Source organism: Leucoraja erinacea, chromosome 30, assembly GCF_028641065.1.
Source record: "Leucoraja erinacea ecotype New England chromosome 30, Leri_hhj_1, whole genome shotgun sequence".
Taxonomy (NCBI): domain Eukaryota; kingdom Metazoa; phylum Chordata; class Chondrichthyes; order Rajiformes; family Rajidae; genus Leucoraja; species Leucoraja erinaceus.
In genome coordinates this window covers 27271368-27289457 of record NC_073406.1, presented here as the reverse complement: position 1 = coordinate 27289457, position 18090 = coordinate 27271368, and the positions used below count along the sequence as shown (strand labels likewise).

At 42.5% G+C, this 18090-nt stretch overlaps 2 protein-coding genes across 2 annotated transcripts in view; one reads left to right on the top strand and one right to left on the bottom strand.

Moving 5' to 3' along the window:
• Positions 1 to 3436, bottom strand: part of tp73 (tumor protein p73) — a 363488-nt gene extending 360052 nt beyond the window's left edge. Inside the window, exon 1 of the mRNA XM_055659706.1 lies at positions 2476 to 3436. The gene's annotated coding sequence lies outside the window, so the exon portion shown is untranslated. The remainder of the gene's footprint in view (positions 1 to 2475) is intronic.
• Positions 3437 to 6362: 2926 nt separating this feature from the next.
• Positions 6363 to 18090, top strand: part of wrap73 (WD repeat containing, antisense to TP73) — a 60873-nt gene continuing 49145 nt past the window's right edge. The window contains exons 1-3 of the mRNA XM_055659703.1: positions 6363 to 6512; positions 11301 to 11453; positions 14893 to 15009. Of these exons, the coding sequence (XP_055515678.1) occupies positions 6444 to 6512; positions 11301 to 11453; positions 14893 to 15009 (339 nt within the window). The 5' untranslated portion in view covers positions 6363 to 6443. The remainder of the gene's footprint in view (positions 6513 to 11300; positions 11454 to 14892; positions 15010 to 18090) is intronic.

Genomic DNA, 18090 nt, shown 5'->3' with positions numbered 1-18090 from the left:
GCGTTTATACATAGTCCCCCCATTTCAGGGCATCATAATGTTTGGGACATATGGCTTCACAGGCGTTTGTAATTGCTTAGGTGTGTTTAATTGCCTCCTTAATGCAGGTATAAGAGAGCTCTCAGCGCCTAGTCTTTCCTCCAGTCTTTCCATCACCTTTGGAAACTTTTATTGCTGTTTATCAACATGAGGACCAAAGTTGTGCCAATGTAAGTCAAATAAGCCATTATGAGTGAGTTACAAGAATAAAACTGATAGAGACATCAGGCAAACCTTAGGCTTAACCAAATCAACTTTTTGGAACATCATTAAGAAGAAAGAGAGCACTGGTGAGCTTACAAATCGCAAAGGGACTGGCAGGCCAAGGAAGACCTCCACAGCTGATGACAGAAGAATTCTCTCTATAATAAAGAAAAATCCCCAAACACCTGTCTGACAGATCAGAAACACTCTTGAGGAGTCAGGTGTGGATTTGTCAATGACCACTGTCTGCAGAAGACTTCATGAACAGAAATACATAGGCTACACTGCAAGATGCAAACCACTGGTTAGCCGCAAAAATAGGATGGCCAGGTTACAGTTAGCCAAGAAGTACTTAAAAGAGCAACCACAGTTCTGGCAAAAGGTCTTGTGGACAGATGAGACGATAATTAACTTATATCAGAGTGATGGCAAGAGCAAAGTATGTAGGAGAGAATGAACTTCCCAAGATCCAAAGCATACTACCTCATCTGTGAAACACGGTGGTGGGGGTGTTATGGCCTGGGCTTGTATGGCTGCTGAAGGTACTGACTTAATTGATGATACAGCTGCTGATGGTGGTAGCATAATGAATTCTGAAGTGCATAGACACATCCTATTTCCTCAAGTTCAAACAAATGCCTCAAAATTCATTGGCATTGGTTCATTCCACAGCAAGACAATGATCCCAAACATACTGCTAACATAACAAAGGAGTTTTTCAAAGCTAAAATATGGGCAATTCTTGAGTGGCCAAGTCAATTACTCGATCTGAACCCAATTGAGCATGCCTTTTATATGCTGAAGAGAAAACTGAAGGGGACTAGCCCCCAAAACAAGCATAAACTAAAGATGGCTGCAATACAGGCCTGGCAGAGCATCACCAGAGAAGACACCCAGCAACTAGTGATGTCAATGAATCGCAGACTTCAAGCAGTCATTGCATGCAAAAGATATGCAACAAAATACTAAACATGATTACTTTAATTTATGTGACATAGCTGTGCCCCGAACATTATGGTGCCCTGAGATGGGGGGGACTATGTATAAATACTGCTGTAATATCTACATGGTGAAAGCAAAATGTATAAAAATGGTCTTTATTAAAATCTGACAATGTGCACTTTAACCACATGAATTTTTCTATTACAAATCTCAAATTGTGGAGTACAGAGGCAAATAAATAAATGATGGGTCTTTGTCCCAAACATTATGGAGGGCACTGTAAATATGTTTCATTCAGAAATTAACTTTACATGTGTGCAGATTTTTTCTATATACAGAAATTTGACCACCATGGTATGTAACAACGGGATGAAAATGAAAATCAGAGGCAGAACTAAAATTGATGTAATTTTAGTGCTGATTGATAAGAAACTAATGGTTGCCAACAATCTATAGATTGTACTATAGATCTGGACGGTTCATCTGAAAAATCAGACAGGGCCAGTGCTTACTGCCTTATCTCAAGGATACCTTGACAATATAAGACTACCTCAACACTACACCAGAATGCCTGCCTCGGTTATGGACAAATCTTTGAGAACAATTGCACAAAACTGACACAAAAGACATTACATATATTAAGGACTATTGAAGTACTAAAATGGTAACATAACCTGGATAGAAATGTTTAAAGAAGAACGGAAGAAGATTGCAAGAGGAAATATAATTGAAAACAAAACATACAAAAAGTGGCAGTCTGAAATCTATATTACTAAAAGTCTGATCTTGACCGCTTTTGGCCCACTGTGCTGTGATTTCCGAGAGAACGCCGCCACCTTCGGCCGTCATTTTTGGCCACCTCGCTCAGAGGCCCCCCTCCGCCTTTCTGGACCAGAGGATTTTTCCCATCGATGAAAAATCAGAGAGATATTAATTTTTTTTTTTAATTTGCCATTGTCCCTGCTGCCCTTGCTGGTGGGAGGGGGAGGGACTATAAAACCCAGAAGTGGTGTGCCTCACTCAGTCTCTGCAAGATGGAGGAAGCCAGAGGGTCACGTGTCTCTGAGCTCTGAATAACACTGAACACATGTCTACTCAACTGTGAGTGCCCTTAATGTGGTTTGAAAATGAAAATATGGTTTGTTTGAAGTAAACAGGCACTGCATGCAAATGGTTGTTTGGGGGGTTTGGGTTGAAGTGAAAAGGCACTGCATGCAAATGGTTGTTTGTCTAAACTTGACAACTTCCTGTTTGCACTATATTGATTTTAGATAAAATGCTACCACTTACGGCTGCGATTATTGGCCATCTTACTCAGTCCCCCTCTGCTCATCAGGTGCAAAGGATTCTTCCCATCTATGAAAAATAAAAGTGTTATTAGTGTTTAAAAAATGTTGGGAATCTCTCTCCTGTCAATCACGCCATGAAGGCCACACCTTTTCCGGTGGGAGGGGGAGGGATTATAAAACCTGGAACTGTGGGTGTGGCTCAGTTTCTGCATGATGGCGGAAAGCGAGGTCACGACTCTGTCTGAGCTGTGAATCAACTGAACACACTGAATGTCTACTGAACTGTGAGTGTGGTGTTATGTGTGGCTTTATGGTTGTTTTTATGGTGGTTTCACCCTGCTTGAAATAGTATGCAACTGCATTTGAATGTGGTGTCGTTGCACCCTGCATGAAATGGTATGAAACTACATTTGAATTTGGTGGCCTTGCACCCTGCTTGAAGTGGTATGAAACTACACTTGAATTTGGTGGCCTTGTACCCTGCTTGAAGTGGTATGAAACTGCACTTGAATTTGGTGGCCTTGTACCCTGCTTGAAGTGGTTGGAAACTGCACTTGAATTTGGTGGCCTTGCACCCTGCTTGAAGTGGTAGGAAACTGAAACTGAATTTGGTGGCCTTGCACCCTGCTTGAAGAGGTAAGAAACTGCACTTGAATTTTGTGGCCTTGCACCCTGCTCGAAGAGGTAAGAAACTGCACTTGAATCTGTGGGCCTTGCACCCTGCTTGAAATGGTAGGAAAATGGATTTGAATTTGGTGGCCTTGCACTGCTTGAAATGGAATTTCAAGGAATAGCCGTGAGTCAACTGTTAGCCCACCAGCCATGAGTGAGCTGCCAGCACATCAGGCTTGAGGGACTGAGCTGCCACACCAAGAATCCATTTGGCCCACAATGTCCATACTAGCCCTCTGGAGACCAATAGTCCCTGCAGCCAACAACACCCATACCAGCGCTCCAGAAAGCCCCCCCCCTCCCACCCACTGGCCACCAATATTGGAATTGGTGGAGAGGTGGAGTATTGCGTTGGGGGACCAGCCGTCCCGTGTGAAGATGGGACTCAACGGGTCCCACTTAGTCTAGTAAACACTAAAAATGCTGGCAAAAATCACTAGGTCAGGCAATATTTGTAAAATGTCAACCAGACTTTCAAATTTGGAACACTTTATAGACAATATAGCTGTGTAGGAAGGAACTGCAGATGCTGGTTTACACCGAAGATAGACACGAAATGCTAGAGTAACTCCGGCAGGATCTCTGTATGGAAGGAATGGGTGACATTTCAGGTCGAGACCCTTCTTCAGACTGAGAGTCAAAGGAGAAAGAGGTACAGAGATAAGGAAGTGTAAGGTGTGAAAATGAGACATCAAAGGGGATGAGGTTCAAGGAAAACGTTGTTGAGGGGAAGGTGACAATGAAACATAGAGAGATAAAATTTAATCAGGGGCACAGTCAGACGGGTCGGAGAAGTAGGAAGGAGGGATGGAGAGAGAGGGAAAGCAAGGGTTGCTTGGTTAGAGAATTCAATATTCATACTGCTGGGCTGTCAGTATTCCGCTTGATTAAAACACATATTAATTGTTTTCACACATTGAAAATAACTTCTATCTCTAATCACAATGTAATTTATAATTTGCATATATTTGGTTAATCCGTTTTACAGATCGCTCTATCCCAGTTTATAGAACTTGTTATATTCAAGGCCACGGCTAACTTACGGTCATCTTACATTCGAAAATAAAAACCCTCATCTTGCTTATATCTTTTTTGTTTGTAGAAGGGCAACATTGTTTTACAAGCTGGCCACACTTGTTCTGAGAACGTGAAAGTGAATCCTGAACAATTTCAGACTTCTTCGGAGTCGAGTGCACAGTGACATTGGCAGGAAAACGCAAGATTTTGATGCAGTGATGAACTTGGAGAACATGGTGTTTTCACATCTCTGCTCTTTACTTCCTAAGATGATCTTCTTGGTGTCAGTACAGGCTTGATCTTCTTCTTCTTGCATATGGCATGCACAGCCTAAAGTTGTAGGTCAACTTGTACTACTTGATCTTGTTTGTGCACGTCAGGTTGATTGCATTAGTCAAAACAGGATGGACTACGTGAAGGTTGCAATCTCCTACCCCAACAGGCTTGATGAGGGGGTGCAATACAGTTTTATAGTTAAATAATTCTTAACAACATTGAAATGATCACATATTTTATTTATAGGGGGTTTGCACATAAGGTCACTGGGTCATAGGGCTTCACGCACGGAACCGCTCAATCCATCTGGAGGACATCCGTAACTTCCCAGTATATGTTATTAATGCTAAAAACGCGTACTTTCCTACCTGTTAAAAACTGTTGCATGTTTGCGCTGAAAAAAATTGTGGAAGTTGGGGTAAGTGTGAGAGACACGTACCAAATTTCAGAATTCCAAAAGTGAAGCAAAATGAAGGTAAAGAGAAGAGAGAGCTGAAGGGACAAAAACAGCTAAAGTGCTTGGCGAACATTGGCCGTGCACATATCGGAATTGGAAATATTGGGAATTATCGCGTTTGCTCACTGCATTGCATCAACAGTAAGGCATTATTTGTGGTTTTACTTGATTCCTTTGGTATCTAAAAAGTCTCAGAAGTGATAAATCTGGCTGTAAATTTTGCTTCAGAGGCGTTTTCTTTTTGTATGTAAAAATCCACTTGAGAACCATGGGGGATTTTTAAATTTTACAGCCAGATTTATCACTTCTGAAACTTTTTAGATGCCAAAGGAATCAAGAAAACACACAAATAATGCCTTAGTTGATGAATTGCAGTGAGCCAACGGCCAATGTTCGCCAAGCACTTTGGCTGTTGTTGTCCCTTCAGCTCTCACTTCTATCTACCGTCATTTCTCCTCACTTTTGAAATTCTGAAGTAGGCTAAATGTCTCTCGCGCTTATCCCGCCTTCCATAATTATTTACAGCACAAAAATTGACAATTTCGGCGGGTTTTAACGGGCCCGCTACTCTGGAAACAATGGTCAGTACTTACCTGCAGTTCATCGTGTGTACTCCACTTAGAGTAGCGTAGCAACAGTACGGGTCATGGGCCGTGACCCGACTGCCGTGAAACCTCCCTTTAGCTCTTTAAGATGTCATTCAAATATTATTTTAGAATCTTTGATAAGTCATATTTTCACATTGTGTTCTTCCATTATTGAGGGTTATCAGTCATGAATGAGGTGAACTTTAGATAAAATATTTGAAGATTGGACAAACTTTATGGACACATTGTTGCAGTGGAACAATATATGGTGGTCGTGAAACCAGATTTGAGTTGGTTTTATATGCTGCAATATCATACTGTGTCTGACGAAAGGTCTTTGACGTTAAACGTTAATTCTGCTTCGCTTTCCACAGATGCTGCCTGACCTGCTGAAGAATATTTCCATTTTTTTCTGTTTTGGTATCAGGTTATGAAATTGGATCGTCACTATGAAATGAGGGACTTAGCACAGGCACGAGATCCTATCCCATGCGGTAAATGGGTAATCGTTGTTTGTCTCCATACCTGGTCTCTGCTGAGAGGACACCTGCATCAAGTGGACAGACAGACAACCCGTTGCCTCACAGTTTACCGCCTAGCAAACGGAACTACAACTCCCAGAGTGCATTGGCAGCGGCTTCCGGCGCTATACCTAATATGATTGGGGAACACACCCGTCAATCAAACGTCGACGTTGTCTCCTCTACTGGATTGGCTGATGCCGACCCCGCCCCCATCAATCCCCGCTCGGAGTCTCAACGGCTTTCGGCAGCGGCTTGGGCAGTGGCCTGGTCTCTTGCAGTGGAGTGAGAGGGAGAGGGAGAGGGAGAGGGAGAGGGAGAGGGAGAGGGAGAGGGGAGAGGGAGAGGGAGAGGGAGAGGGAGAGGGAGAGGGGTAGGGGTAGGGGAGAGGGCAGGGAATCGAGAGAGCCCAGGCCCAGAAGGCTGCTTACACTTCAACATGAATTTCTCCGAACTGTTTAAACAGTCGAACCAGTTATGCAGACTGTCCCCTGATGGAAGATACTCGGTAAGCGTATTGTGTTCTTCTGGCCTGGATCTCACTTTTAAGCTTGCAGTTCTTTAGGTGTTGTCGTGTCTGCCCTTAGAAGAGCGGGTCACTGGGAATTGACTCCTTCGGATCAGATTAAACAAGCTGGCGTGCTTTTGCTCAAGGCAAACCGTGGCAGTTTGAAGAAGGGTTTCGGCCCGAAACGTCACCTATTTCCTTCGCTCCATAGATGCTGCTGCACCCGCTGAGTTTCTCCAGCATTTTTGTGTACCTTCGATCTTCCAGCATCTGCAGTTCCTTCTTGAACACCCATTCCTTCTATCCTTCTATCCTTCTATCCAGAGATGCTGCCTGTTCTGCTGAGTTACTCCAGCATTTTGTGTCAATCTTCCGTGTGATAACGAATATATTCCTTAAGTAAGAGAAGGTTGGTCAAGATAGTGTAACAGGTTTGCTAGTTTGGACTTTTGGAAAGCTGAAGGCGAACCATAGTAGACTTATGGAATGAAGAGAACGGTGCTGGAACCTGGAACATTATTTTATATTGTGTTAAAGAAGGAACTGTTGACTAGATGGTAGCGTATCTGCGGAATTCATTGTCACAGACGGCTGTGGAGTTCAACACGTTAGCTATTTCTAAAGTGGAGATTGATAGGTTCTTGACTAGGAAAGGCATCAAATGTTATGGTGAGCAGGCAGGAGAATGGGGTTGAGACGGAGAAATAGATCAGCCATGATTGAATGGCAGAGTACGCTCGATGGGCTGCATGGGCTAATTCTGCTACTATGTCTTATGGTGATGGCGAATGTATATATTTTTTTAAACTCGACGATCACTAACAATGCTGTTTTACATTGAATGAGTTCAGTGCAGAATAATGCTTGATGTGGTAGTTAATGCTCAGTAATCCAGGGACCTATACTAATGACATGGAATGTCAGTTGGTAAACTTAATATTGACAATAATGTTTTAATCCAGGTTCTAGTTTAATTTTCTACTTAAAACAAATTCCAACTGGGACATTGTGATTCTTTCTTGTTAATGGATTTGGACAATGGATTTTAATTAATTGGAGTGGGAATTTTGCTAAATTCAAATCCAGTGCCGAAATTGTGTACATATGAGTATAGGGAGGTTTCACAGCAGTCGGGTCACGACCCATGACCCGTACTGTTGCTACGCCACTCCAAATGGAGTACACGCGATGAACTGCAGGTAGGCACATGCCATTGTTTCCAGCGTAGCGGGCCCGTTAAAACCCTGCCGAAATTGTCAATTTTTGCGCTGTAAATAATTATGGAAATTGGGATAAGCGTGTGAGACATTTAGCCTACTTCAGAATTCCAAAGGTGAGGAGAAATGACGGTAGATAGAAGTGAGAGCTGAAGGGACAACAACAGACAGAGTGCTTAGCGAACATTGGCCGTTTGATCACTGCATTTCATCAACTAAGGCATTATTTGTGTGTTTTCTTGATTCCTTTGGCATGTAAAAAGTTTCAGAAGTGATAAATCTGGCTGTAAATTTTTTTGATCGTCCATGGTTCTCAAGTGGGTTTTTACATACAAAAAGAAAACGCATCTGAAGAAAAATTTACAGCCAGATTTATCACTTCTGAGACTTTTTAGATACCAAAGGAATCAAGAAAAAACACAAATATGAATGCCTTACTGTTGAAGAAATGCAGTGAGCAAACGCGATAATTCCCAATATTTTCAATTCCGATATGTTCGCCAAGCGCTTTAGCTGCTGTTCTCCCTTCAGCTCTCGCTTCTCTTTACCTTCATTTCCCTTCACTTTTGGAATTCTAAAGTTGGGTACATGTATTTCACACTTGACCCGACTTCCACAATTTTTTTCAGCGCAAAAATCCAACATTTTGGCGGTTTTTAACAGGTAGGAAAGTACACGTTTTGCATTAGTAACATATACCTAAAGTTAAGGATGTCTTCCAGGTGGATTGAGCGGTTCCGTGTGTCAAGCCCTATGACCCAGTGACCTTACGTGCAACCCCCCTATACATTTGCAAATGGCTCAAATCAATTTGCAGATGTACGGTGTGCTGATTGACATACAATCGATCAGAAGAGACTGCATGGCTCGAGGATAAGTCAATTCACAGGACACTGGGGAATTGAGGTGTGTTTCCATTGAGAGCCCTAACATAAATCAGGCTGAAATTAGTGCATCATAAGAATGCATAAAAATTAGCAATTGGCCACCAGGCCCCACAAGCCTGTCCCTCCATTCCATATGATCATGCAGATCTATGCTGGCCTCAACCTCTCTTCTGAAGAAGGGTCCCAACCTGAAATGTCACCTATCTTTTCCTCCAGAGATCTGTATGGCCCGCTGAGTTACTCCAGCACACTTCTGTGCCAGTTCCTCATATCCCTCAATTTCTTCGAACTTTCAAATACTTATCTTACTGCACCTAAAATATGTCGAATGATCTGGCCTCCACTACTTTCTGGAGTTGAGATTCAGTACCCTCTGAGAAAAAAACATTCTAAAGGACTTTTAAACAACCAGCTCTCTATTTTGTAGCCTGTTCCCCTTGTTAGAGACTTGCTCATTAGTGAAAGCAACAGACACTAGAGCTCTAGGAAGAAAGCTGGAAAAGAGACTGGAGGTAGGACAAAGTTTGTAAGTGATTGACATACAACCGATAAGAAAAGACTGTATGGCTCAAGGAGAAGTGGATTTCAATTTATAGAACAATGTGGATTTAAGGTGCTTTTCCATTTGGAAGTAGCAAGTGAAAAAGGCTAGAAGTGAAAAGGATACAAAAGAGTTTCAGATAAGGAGAAGAAGACTGAAATGAGAAGCCAGAGCCAGATTTTATCAGTGGAAGGAGATGGAAATGAGGGGGGAGTGGGGGGGGGGGGGGGGAAGAGGGGCAGGAAAGATGGAGGAAATGGGTTGCCACTGGGGTGGTGGAAGGAACAGGAAACAGGGAGGGGATAGAGTAGTACTTTGAGAATCCAGTATACATACCAGTGGGTTGTAAGCTGCCCAAGCGGGCTGTTCCTCCAGTTTGCGTGTAGCCTCACTCTGGCAATGAAGGAGCCGAGGGCAAAAAGGTCAGTGTGGGAAAGGGAGCTAAATGGTTAGCAATTGGGAGATCCAGCGGGCCTTGGCATAAAGCACTCTTTAAGTGTTTGAAGAGATAATCGGCCTAGTCTACGCTTGGTCTCACTGCTGTAAAGAGGCCACGTGTGGAGCACTAAATGCAATCTAATGCCACCATTAGGCCCTGTCCCACTTTCCCGAGTTACTCACGAATTCTCCCAAGTTTTCCCCTTGATTCAAACTCGGAGATGTCAGCTGTAGGTACTCGGGGCTATAATTTTTACTCGTGGACATTTTTCAACAAGCTGAAAAAACGTCCCGACTTACCTAATGCCCTGAGTACCTACGGCTGGCATTACGAGCCGCTACGAAATATCCACGGCCTCGCAACGGACTCCTATGGACTCGCTACGGACATTCTCCGGGTTTGAATCAAGAGGAAAACTCGTGAGAATTCGTGAGTAACTCGGGTTTAGCAATCTAACGCCACTGCATCATTTCTGACTCGAAAGATTTGGTGCTCATTGTGTCTTTAATTTGATGTCGCTCATTCTTTTTGCTCTGTTGCTGTATTCTAAATTGAATTTAGAAAAATGACTTCTCTTATTAGACTCCCGTCAACTGATGTAACAAAATGGCCTGGTTTAAAATACAAGCATGTTTCAAGGTTTCAGGTAATAATCCAGCATCAATATTTGCTGACAAAAATGGTACAGCATTTTTTGTTGCTTTTACCAATAAAATTGTTATGCAATGGAACACTCCTTTCAGAGGATGTCTCTTTGTGAACTTGAAATGCATCTGAACTGTGAATATATTTGTAGCTGGCCACCTGCACAGATGTTTCACACGTCACAGTAGCTGCATCGCTTGTCGTTGCTTTTTATTTAAAGGTTGATAATATGAAAAATCAGTATTCCCATGGTATTTCAATCTAAAATATAGAAAGTCTGAATAACCAGTATTTTGTGTCTAATAGGATAATTAGAAACATAGAAACATAGAAAATAGCTGCAGAAGTAGGCCATTCGGCCTTTCGAGCCTGCACCGCCATTCAATATGATCATTGGCTGATCATCCAACTCAGTATCCTGTACCTGCCTTCTCTCCATACCCACTGATCCCTTTAGCCACATGGGCCACATCTAACTCCCTCTTAAATATAGCCAATGAACTGGCCTCAACTACCTTCTGTGGCATAGAATTCCACAGATTTACCACTCTCTGTGTAAAAAATGATTTTCTCATCTCGGTCTTAAAAGACTTCCCCCTTATCCTTAAACTGTGACCCCTTGTTCTGGACTTCCCCAACATTGGGAATAATCTTCCTGCATCCAGCCTGTCCAACCCCTTAAAAATGTTGTAAGTTTCTATAAGATCCCCCCTCAATCTTCTAAATTCTAGCGAGTACAAGTCGAATCTATCCAGTGTTTCTTCATATGAAAGTCCTGCCATCCCAGGAATCAGTCTGGTGAACCTTCTCTGTACTCCCTCTATGGCAAGAATGTCTTTCCTCAGATTAGGAGACCAAAACTGTACGCAATACTCCAGGTGTGGTCTTACCAAGACCCTGTACAACTGCAGTAGAACCTCCCTGCTCTGAAACTCAAATCCTTTTGCTATGAATGCTAACATACCATTCGCTTTCTTCACTGCTTGCTGCACCTGCACAAATTATTAAATTGAATAAAATATTGTTGTGAGAGTTAAAACATTTGATCTTTCTATGCAGGCAGTTTGTGTCCAATACCGACTGGTAATCCGTGATGTTCGCACCCTGCAGGTGCTGCACTTGTACACGTGCTTGGACCAGATTCAGTATGTTGAGTGGTCGGCAGACTCTCTCTTCCTCCTGTGCGCCATGTACAAGCGTGGACTCGTCCAGGTAACTTACATCTATGCGTGAGTATTTCTGTTCAGTAAGCCTTTCATTTCCATTCATATTCTTCAATATAAAAATTATCGTATACCTTATAATTTTGTAAGATGTGGACTCCAACACACGTATTAGAAACATAGAAAATAGGTGCAGGAGTAGGTCATTCGGCCCTTCGAGCCTGCACCGCCATTCAATATGATCATGGCTGATCCTCCAACTCAGTATCCTGTACCTGCCTTCTCTCCATACCCCCTGATCCCATTAGCCACAAGGGCCACATCTAACTCCCTCTTAAATATAGCCAATGAACTGGCCTGAACTACTTTCTGTGGCAGAGAATTCCACAGATTCACCACTCTCTGTGTGAATTTTTTTTTCTTATCATCTCGGTCCTAAAATACTTATCCTTATCCTTATCCTTAAACTGTGACCCCTTGTTCTGGACTTCCCCAACATCGGGAACAATCTTCCTGCATCCAGCCTGTCCAACCACTTAAGAATTTTGTACGTTTCTATAAGAGCCCCCCCCCCCTCAATCTTCTAAATTCTAGCGAGTCCAAGCCAAGTCTATCCAATCTTTCTTCATATTAAAGTCCCGACATCTGAATGGAAAGTGCCATTAATAATTTAGACGAGGGAATTAAATGTAACATCTCCAAGTTTGCGGTGACACAAAGCTGGGGGGCAGTGTGAGCTTGGAGGAGGATGCTTGCAGGAGGCTGCAGGGTGACCTGGATAGGTTGGGTGAATGGGTAGATGCAAGGCAGTTGCAGTATAATGTGGATAAATGTGAGGTTATCCACTTTGGTGGCAAGAACAGGAAGACAGATTATTATCTGAATGGTGTCAGATTATGAAAAGGAGAGGTGTAACGAGACCTGGGTGTCGTACATCAGTCATTGAAAGTAAGCATGCAGGTACACCAAGTAGTGAAGAAAGCTAATGGCATGCTGGCCTTCATTGCAAGAGGATTTGAGTTTAGGAGCAAGGAGGTCCTATTGCAGTTGTACAGGGCCCCGGTGAGACTGCACCTGGAGTACCATACAGGCAGCAACTGAAGAGCGCACCCCCACTGGTGAGGACTGGACAGAGCTGGCCTGGGGAGGCAGAGGAACAACTACGGGACTGCTTTGAGTCAGTAGACTTGGTAACGGACCTGAATGAATACTCCAGTCGCTACAGACTTTATAAGGAAATGTGTTGAGGACTGCGTTTCGACAAAAACTATCCGAGTGTTTCCTAACCAGAAGTCTTGGATGAACCAGGAGATCTGCATTCTTCTGAGGACCAGATCCCAGGCATTCAGGTCCGGTGACGCAGAGGTCTATAAGAAGTCCAGATATGACCTTGACAAGGCCATTAAAAAGGCCAAAAGGGACTTCCGCTCAAAGCTGGAGGATGATGCGGATGCTTGGCAACTGTGGCAAGGCTTGAATGAAATCACCTCCTACAAGGCAAAATCGGGAGGCAGCTCAATGCGTTCTACGCACGCTTTGATATGGAGAACACTGATGTGCCTTCCTGAGCCTCCATACGCCCTGATGGTATTACAGTCACAGTCACAGAGGCTGACGTCAGAAGATCCTTCAGTGGGGTAAACCCTTGGAAAACGTCTTGGTTCTTGGTTTCTTGGTCCTCCAAAATATTCCAAATGGAATTTAAACTGGAGGTGGTGAAGGGAGGGCTTAAGCCAGAAAGGGTTATTGGGAAGAAAGAGCTACTTTAAATTTAGTTGCATCTGGTTGGGTAACTTTAGTAGGGTGGAGATTATTCCATGCTTTAATTGTGCGGGGGAAGAACGAATTGCTGTACACATCTGTCTTTGTAGCTGGGATCACGTATTGGATCGAATGCCCTCGTCTGCTCCTAATTGGTTTGGGTTTGGTGTAGGTCAGGATACTGAGGCGGATTGAAGGGTGACTGCCGAAAGGATGTTTGAAATTATGGGCCTAATTTAAGAATAATTAGCACCCATTTTAGACATAAATGTGCAAGAATATCTTCTTGAAGAATCACAAAGGCCAGAGAACTGTGGACATGGTTGTTCAAAGGGGAAAATGGCAGCCATTCAAATGACAAGCAAGTTGAGTGGTATCGTTGGTATTGTCCAAGATTGTATTGGCTATGACCTTATTAAATTATTGCGCAGGCTCAAGGGGCCAAGTCATCTTCTTAATGGCGCTGAATGCAACTGCACAGTGAAATTAATTTTGCATATATTACACATGTGGGCACTGATTTGGTGTTTTGGTGCCATTTCCAACATCAGCCCACAAACCGATATTCCTCTCGTCGTCCGGTCATCTTTGTCTCCTGCAGCCAACATCGAAGGCATTAGCCTGTCCTCCTCGCGTCCAATATCTCTAGTTCCCTCCCGGAGTTCCACCTCCTATTTTGCATGTTCTTTTGTTAGTCCCAGTATATTTTTGTGTACTGCCTTTTAACAATGTTAAATATACAATGTTATTGACACAATAATAATTCTTAGGTATTTTTCATGTGTAACTGAATGCAATTAGTAGTTTTACTTTTTCTGCAGATCCAAAGTATAAAAAGATATGTATGAACCCTATTAATGACTTGAAAATGTAATTCTCTAGTGTCATCTGAAATTGTTGTTACTTTAATTTAGAGATGCTGCACGGAAACAGGCCCTTCGGCCCACCGGATCCGTGCCGACCATCGATCCCCGCATATTAAGACTATCCTACACACACTTGGGACAATTTTTACATTTATTAAGCCAATTTACCTACATACCTGTACGTCTTTGGAGTTTGGGTGGAAACCAAAGATCTTAGACCAACCCACGCAGGTCACAGAGAGAACTAATTGCCTGTTGTCGGGATCGAACGTGGATCTCCAGCGCTGTTAGGCAGCAACTCTACCGCTCTGCCATCATGCTGCCCTATCACTTTCTCGGTGATATTGTGTTGCTTTATCAATTTACTAATGTAACAGTTAGAAAAATTTGGTACTAGACTCATTCAATAAAATCATTGGGTAAATTCGCAACAAGTTTATACACATTTAAAAAATGTATAGTAATGAACAAGTGACACCTTGCTCTAATCAGTTTTATTCTCCACAACTGCACATTTCAAACTGTAAATATTACATTTTTAAGTTTAAACAACAGTCCTAAATTGAATTCATCTTATTCATTACTGAGTGCAAATCCCTCATAGGTCAGTAGTAAAACTAGAATCGTCAACATTTGCTGTAAATCGTAATTGAAAAAGAAGAAAAGAAAAGTGCATTGTTACCTTTGCAGAGGTACCCAGTGCCAATCTTTCATGGTTTAGTTTATCTTCTAAAATTGTCAATCTTCTGAAATGTGTTTTTGAGTAGCACTTGTTTCTTGAACTGAATGACGAACACTACCTGTTTGATGACTGATTGTTTCCTTTGTCTATGTTCATGTTTGTGGCTCTTCTAACAACAGGTCTGGTCCTTGGAGCAGCCTGATTGGCACTGCAAGATTGACGAGGGATCTGCTGGCTTAGTGGCCTCGCGCTGGAGTCCAGATGGACGTCACATTCTCAATACGACGGAGTTCCATGTAAGTGAGGTTAATTCCCCCACAAGACAGCATCATCTGTTGCTGTCTGTAGCTTTGGGCTGAAATAGGTTTCAAGTCATAACAGTTGTTAGCCACCACTTGTTCTGCTCATCTTCCACAATAATGTGATTTTGAGGGGATTTAAAAAGCTGCCCAAGATGAAATTTCAACAGGCCTAATAAACTTGCACGACAGCCTGAACTAAGTGCCCTGGACAGTAAAATATAAATAGACTTTTCACCATTTAATTTATTGTACCATGCTTTTAAGAACTGCAGATAAACTACCACATCATACTTGTGCTTTAATATTCTGTATTAGTCTAATATTTGAATTTGGACAGGCAAGTGAAGTTAAGTGAATAAGGTGTCATGTCACAGTGCTGTTTTAAAAAATAAAAAGAGGGCATGATATGTCAAACTTAAATGTAACATGTATTGCCAAATAAAGTGCCATGTTCTATGCAATGTGTATTGCAAATTCCACAAGGGTCTAGAGCCCTGAGCATCTTCACATTTGCTTGCACGTGTAAACCTATCCATCCAGTATTTCATGCCCCCTGACCTCGCTGTAATGCCTGCTGGTACCCCTACCCCAAGCATAGAAAATAGGTGCAGGAGTAGGCCATTCGGCCCTTTGAGCCTGCACCGCCATTCAATATGATCATGGCTGATGATCCAACTCTGTATTCTGTACCTGCCTTCTCTTCATATCCCCTGATCCCTTTAGCCACAAGGGCCACATCTAACTCCCTCTTAAATATAGCCAATGAACTGGCCTCAACTACTTTCTGTGGCAGAGAATTCCACAGATTCACCACTCTCTGTGTGAATCTTTTTTTTCTCATCTCGATCCTAAAAGACTTCCCCCCCCCCCCCCCCCCCCCCCCCCCCCCCCCCCCCCTATCCTTAAACTGTGACCCCTTGTTCTGGACTTCCCCAACATCTGGAACAATCTTCTTGCATCTAGCCTGTCCAACCCCTTAAGATTCTATAAGATCCCCCCTCAATCTTCTAAATTCTAGCAAGTACAAGCCGAGTCTATCCAGTCTTTCTTCATATGAAAGTCCTGCCATCCCAGGAATCAGTCTGGTGAACCTTATCTGTACTCCCTCTACGGCAAGAATGTAGGAGACCAAAACTGTATGCAATACTACAGGTGTGGTCTCACCAAGGCCCTGTACAACTGCAGTAGAACCTCCCTGCTCCTATACTCAAATCCTTTTGCTATGAATGCCAACATACCATTCGCTTTCTTCACTGCCTGCTGCACCTGCATGCCTACTTTCAATGACTGGTGTACTATGACACCAAGGTCCCCTTGCATCTCCCCTTTTCCTAATCAGCCACCATTCAGATAATAGTCTACTTTCCTGTTCTTGCCACCAAAGCGGATAACCTCACATTTATCCACATTATACTGCATCTGCCATGCATTTGCCCACTCATCCAGCCTATCCAAGTCACCCTGCAGCCTCCTAGCATCCTCCTCACAGCTAACACTGCCCCCCAGCTTCGTGTCAAGTTTAAATTTCAGATCCTTGTGATAAACTCATTTGTTATTCTCCACCTTTCTCAAGCCCATAATTACCTCATTTAATTTAGCCTGCCTTTCTTTCCCCTTCCACCCCACCCACCACACAGATAGCAAATTCTTAATTTCATGATTCTTGATATTTACATTTACAGTCTGCATTTGCGGTATTTATTGACGCTCAAGCAGATCAAATACAATTAAAAGCTTTGATTAATCTTTTACAGTTCTACCTCAGGAATGATAGATAGAAAACATGGAAAATAGGTACAGGAGTAGGCTATTCGGCACTTTGAGCCAGCTTTTAATATGATCATGGCTGATCATCCAAAATCAGTACCCTGTTCCTGCAATCTCCCCAAATCCCTTGATTCCGTTAGCCCTCGGAGCTATATCTGACTCTTGAAAACAAGCAGTGAGTTACCCTCCACTGCCTTCTGTGGCAGAGGATTCCATAGATTCATAACTCTGGGTGAAAAGATTTTTCCTCATCTCAGTCCTAAATGGCCTACCCTTATTCTTAAACTGTGACCCCTGCTTCTGGACTCCCCCAACATCGGGACTATTTTTCCTGCATCTAGCCTGCCCAATCCCTTAAGAATTGTATATGTTTCTATAAGATATCCTCTCATCCTTCTAAATTCCAGTGAATATAGTCGACCCATTCTTTCATCATATGTCAGTCCCACCATCCTGGGATTTAATCTGGTGAGCCTACGCTGCACTCTCTGAATAGCAAGAATGGCTTTCCTCAAATTAGGAGATCAAAACTGCACACAATACTCTAAGTGTGGTCTCACCATGGCCCTGTACAACTGCAGTAGGACCTCCTTGCGGCTGTACTCAAATCCTCTCGCAAGCATGCTTACTGTCAGTGACTGATGTACAAGGACACCCAGGTCTTGTTGCACCTCCCCTTTCCCTAATCTTTTTAATTTTTTAATTTTTTAATTTTATTAGAAGTTAATACAGTACAAAACAGTACAGTGGAACCTAATTTTAGGTGCCAACTATGTCATACCGTAATCCATTCTATGTACAACCTCTAGTTTTATGTTTTGAAAAGGAAGTAAGCAAGACAAAAAAAGAAAACAATAGAAAGGGGGAAAAGAGGAAAAATAGATGGTAGAGAATAGAAAAACGTGAAGTGTGTATATATATAAAAAAAAAAAAGAAAAAGTGGAAAGTAGAAATAGGAAAGAAGGCCCCTTAAAAGAGAAATTTTCAAATCTTTATTCGGAGATGTAGATCTATCCACGGCATGAACTGAAATCAGCAATCTTTACAACACCGCTGCATGATTCCAAAAAGTCGATGAAAGGAGACCAACTACTTAAGAATTGGTCATATTTATCTATTAGTCGGAGTCTCATTTCTTCAAGGCGTGCTATGTCCATCATATTCCTAATCCACATTTTAACAGTTGGTATGGTTCTTTTTACTATTATTCCAAATATAATCCATTCCGTTTTGGGTTCTATTCTTGACTTGAAAAGCTTTGTAAATATATCAAATGTATCGCTCCAAAATTTATTCAACTTTGTACAT